Source organism: Apium graveolens, chromosome 10 (genome assembly GCF_009905375.1).
Source record: "Apium graveolens cultivar Ventura chromosome 10, ASM990537v1, whole genome shotgun sequence".
Taxonomy (NCBI): domain Eukaryota; kingdom Viridiplantae; phylum Streptophyta; class Magnoliopsida; order Apiales; family Apiaceae; genus Apium; species Apium graveolens.
In genome coordinates, this window is record NC_133656.1 from 200,593,112 (window position 1) to 200,595,664 (window position 2,553).

The 2,553-nt window shown below is 37.4% G+C and overlaps 1 protein-coding gene across 1 annotated transcript; it reads left to right on the plus strand.

Annotated features, from left to right (window-relative positions):
* Positions 1-532: 532 nt before the first annotated feature.
* Positions 533-2,181, plus strand: LOC141691624 (uncharacterized). The gene is made up of 3 exons (XM_074496393.1): positions 533-662; positions 921-1,129; positions 1,669-2,181. Exons 1-3 carry the CDS (start codon positions 533-535, stop codon positions 2,179-2,181), a joined length of 852 nt encoding a protein of 283 aa, XP_074352494.1.
* The last annotated feature ends 372 nt before the right edge of the window (positions 2,182-2,553 follow it).

Consider the following 2,553-nt stretch of genomic DNA (forward strand, 5'->3'; position numbering starts at 1 on the left):
GAAGCATCAGTGCGTGTGGCATTTTTGTTACTGGAATTGGTGAAACACCAGTCCCCTAGGCCAGCTCTTCGGCCGATATTGTAGAAACCCGGGCTTTTCCCGTTCCTCCAGAAATCGCAATGGAACCAGAACAACCAGGTTGAAGGTTTAATCTTCGCCTCCAAGCATCGACATTGGAAGCTATTGATGTGGATGAATCTATTTGGATTCATATGAGAAATGCGATTTTTATCTGCCTGAACAGATGCTTCAGCAGCTTTATGAGAGGGACACGGAAGCCACATTTAAAGGCAGCTTCGGAAATTCCGACGGCGTAATCCCCACTGCTCGAAGGGACTGAGTGTATTGAAGATCCGGTATGAAGCCTTGGGTTCTTAGAGATGGTAAGGCCCCTCACAATTTGGTAGTTTTCATAGAATGTTTCAATGTCCGAAGTCCTCAGTTGAGTGAGGTTGTTAGCAGCTGGAAAAACAATACAATGATCTTAAAATGAATGAATGAGCTGACTTTTCCAGCTAACTTAAACAATACAATGGTCTTATTGATTCAAAAGAAAGACGGTGCAAACTCTATGAAAGATATGAGAACGATAGCATTGTGTAACGTGCTTTATAAGATCATTGCCAAACTATTATCAAATCGACTTCGTGTGTTATTAACAGGTTTAATTATGGAAAACCAATCTGTATTTGTTCCTGGTAGAAGTATCACATATAATTTTCTCATAACATTTGAGATCTTACATTATATGAAGTAGAAAATATGAGGCGAGGAGGGAGAAGTAGCTTTAAAGCGTAATATAAGTAAGGCTTATGATAGAGTAGATTGGAGATTTTTGAAAAATCAAATGCAGCTGAGAGGTTTTTGTAGCAAATGGATTTCCTGGATAATGCTATGTGTGTCTACAATTTCTTATTCAGTGAGTTTTAATTATGATAAAGTTGGTCTTATAGCTACGAGGAGAGGATTACGGCAAGGTGACCCCTTGTCACCTTACTTATTCTTGATATGCGTAGAAGGATTGTCATGGTCTTTAAAAAAAGCCGCTGAACAGGGGAATATTAAAGGCTGTAGAATTCATGTTGAAGCACCAGCAATTACACACTTGTTGTTTGTAGATGATAGTTATGTATTATATAAAGCAAACATGGAGGAAGTTAGAGAGATAAAATCAATTCTTCAGAAATACGAGCAGCAATTTGGTCAAGCAATTAATTTCCAAAAATCAGGCATATACTTTAGCTCTAATATGAGGGTTGACAAATAGTTAGAAATCAAAAATATTTTAGAGGTTCAGAATGATCTAAGTGAAGGAAGATACTTAAGATTATGGTCTCTCATTAGTAGATCCTAAAACAGGTGTTTGATTTCTTAAAAGAGAGCGCCTCTGGTAGAAAATTGAAAGATGGAATGTGAAGTGTTTGTCAAAGGCAAGAAAGGCCATATCACTTTAAAATATTGCACAAGCAGTCCCATCATACACTATGTATTGTTGCATGTTACCTAAATGCCTATACAAGGAACTTGAAAGAATGATGATCAGTTTTTGGTGGGATTCGAAGGATAGTATGGTTTCCATGGATGAACATGAGTATGTCTAAGAGTTTGGGCGGTCTGGGATTCAGGGACTTACATGGTTTTAACCTTGCTCTAGTGAAACACTGCTAGAATTTTCTAAGTAATCCAAGTTCGTTGGTTGCTCGAGTCTTTAAAGCTAGGTATTTCATAAATACTAGCTTGTTTGAAGCATCACGAGGAGGAGGAGTAAGCTTTGTTTGGTCAGGATTTTGGCAGGCTAAAGAAGTTTTAAAGAAGGGGTATAAATGGGTTCTTGGAAATGGGGAGGATATGAGAGTCTTTAAAGATTCATGGGTGAGAGGAAAAGAAAATTATATGGTGAACAACATGTTTACTGGTTCGTCTATTGATATGAAAGTGTGCGAGCTTCTTATTCCTGGTAAAAATCAGCGGGATACTAGTAAGGTATTTAATCATTTTATAATTAGTGATGCCAAAGCAATATTGGCTATACCTATCCCAAGAAATCAGATCCTGGATCATATCTCTTTGATATTTACCAATGATGGAAAGTACGATGAGAAGTCTGGTTATAAGTTTTGGGATAAACATTTTAGTGAGTGCAAATGGGAATCAAAAAAACAAGGATGGATGAAGCTATAGAAGCTACCGATACCGCAAAAAATGAGAGTGTTCTTATGGCGAATTTACAGCGAGGATCTGTCTGCTCGTAGTATTTTGAAAGGGAAAGGTGTGCAAATGACAATTATCTGTCCAATGTGCATAAATTATGTTGAACATCTGTTACATATCTTTCTGAATTGCAGTTTTGCTAAAGAATGCTGGAATCTACTGAATATGCAGTTCCATACTTTAGAATTTGAATCTTGTCTCCTTTGGTTACTACAAACACTGAAGCAATAGATTGTGAGATGATGGTCAAAGTGGCTATACTATTATGGGGAGTCTGAACAACAAGAAATATGAAAGTGTGGGAAAATAAATCAATAACTCTGGAGCTAGCAGTGTAGTGGA

Excerpts from the sequence above, each read along its gene's own strand:
- LOC141691624 (XM_074496393.1), top strand. The coding sequence starts at position 533 with ATGGTCTTATTGATTCAAAAGAAAGACGGTGCAAACTCTATGAAAGAT. Across the intron at positions 663-920 it reads ACTTCGTGTGTTATTAACAG|TGAGTTTTAATTATGATAAA; the intron begins GTTTAATTATGG and ends TTTCTTATTCAG. Across the intron at positions 1,130-1,668 it reads TGTTTGTAGATGATAGTTAT|AATTTTCTAAGTAATCCAAG; the intron begins GTATTATATAAA and ends AAACACTGCTAG.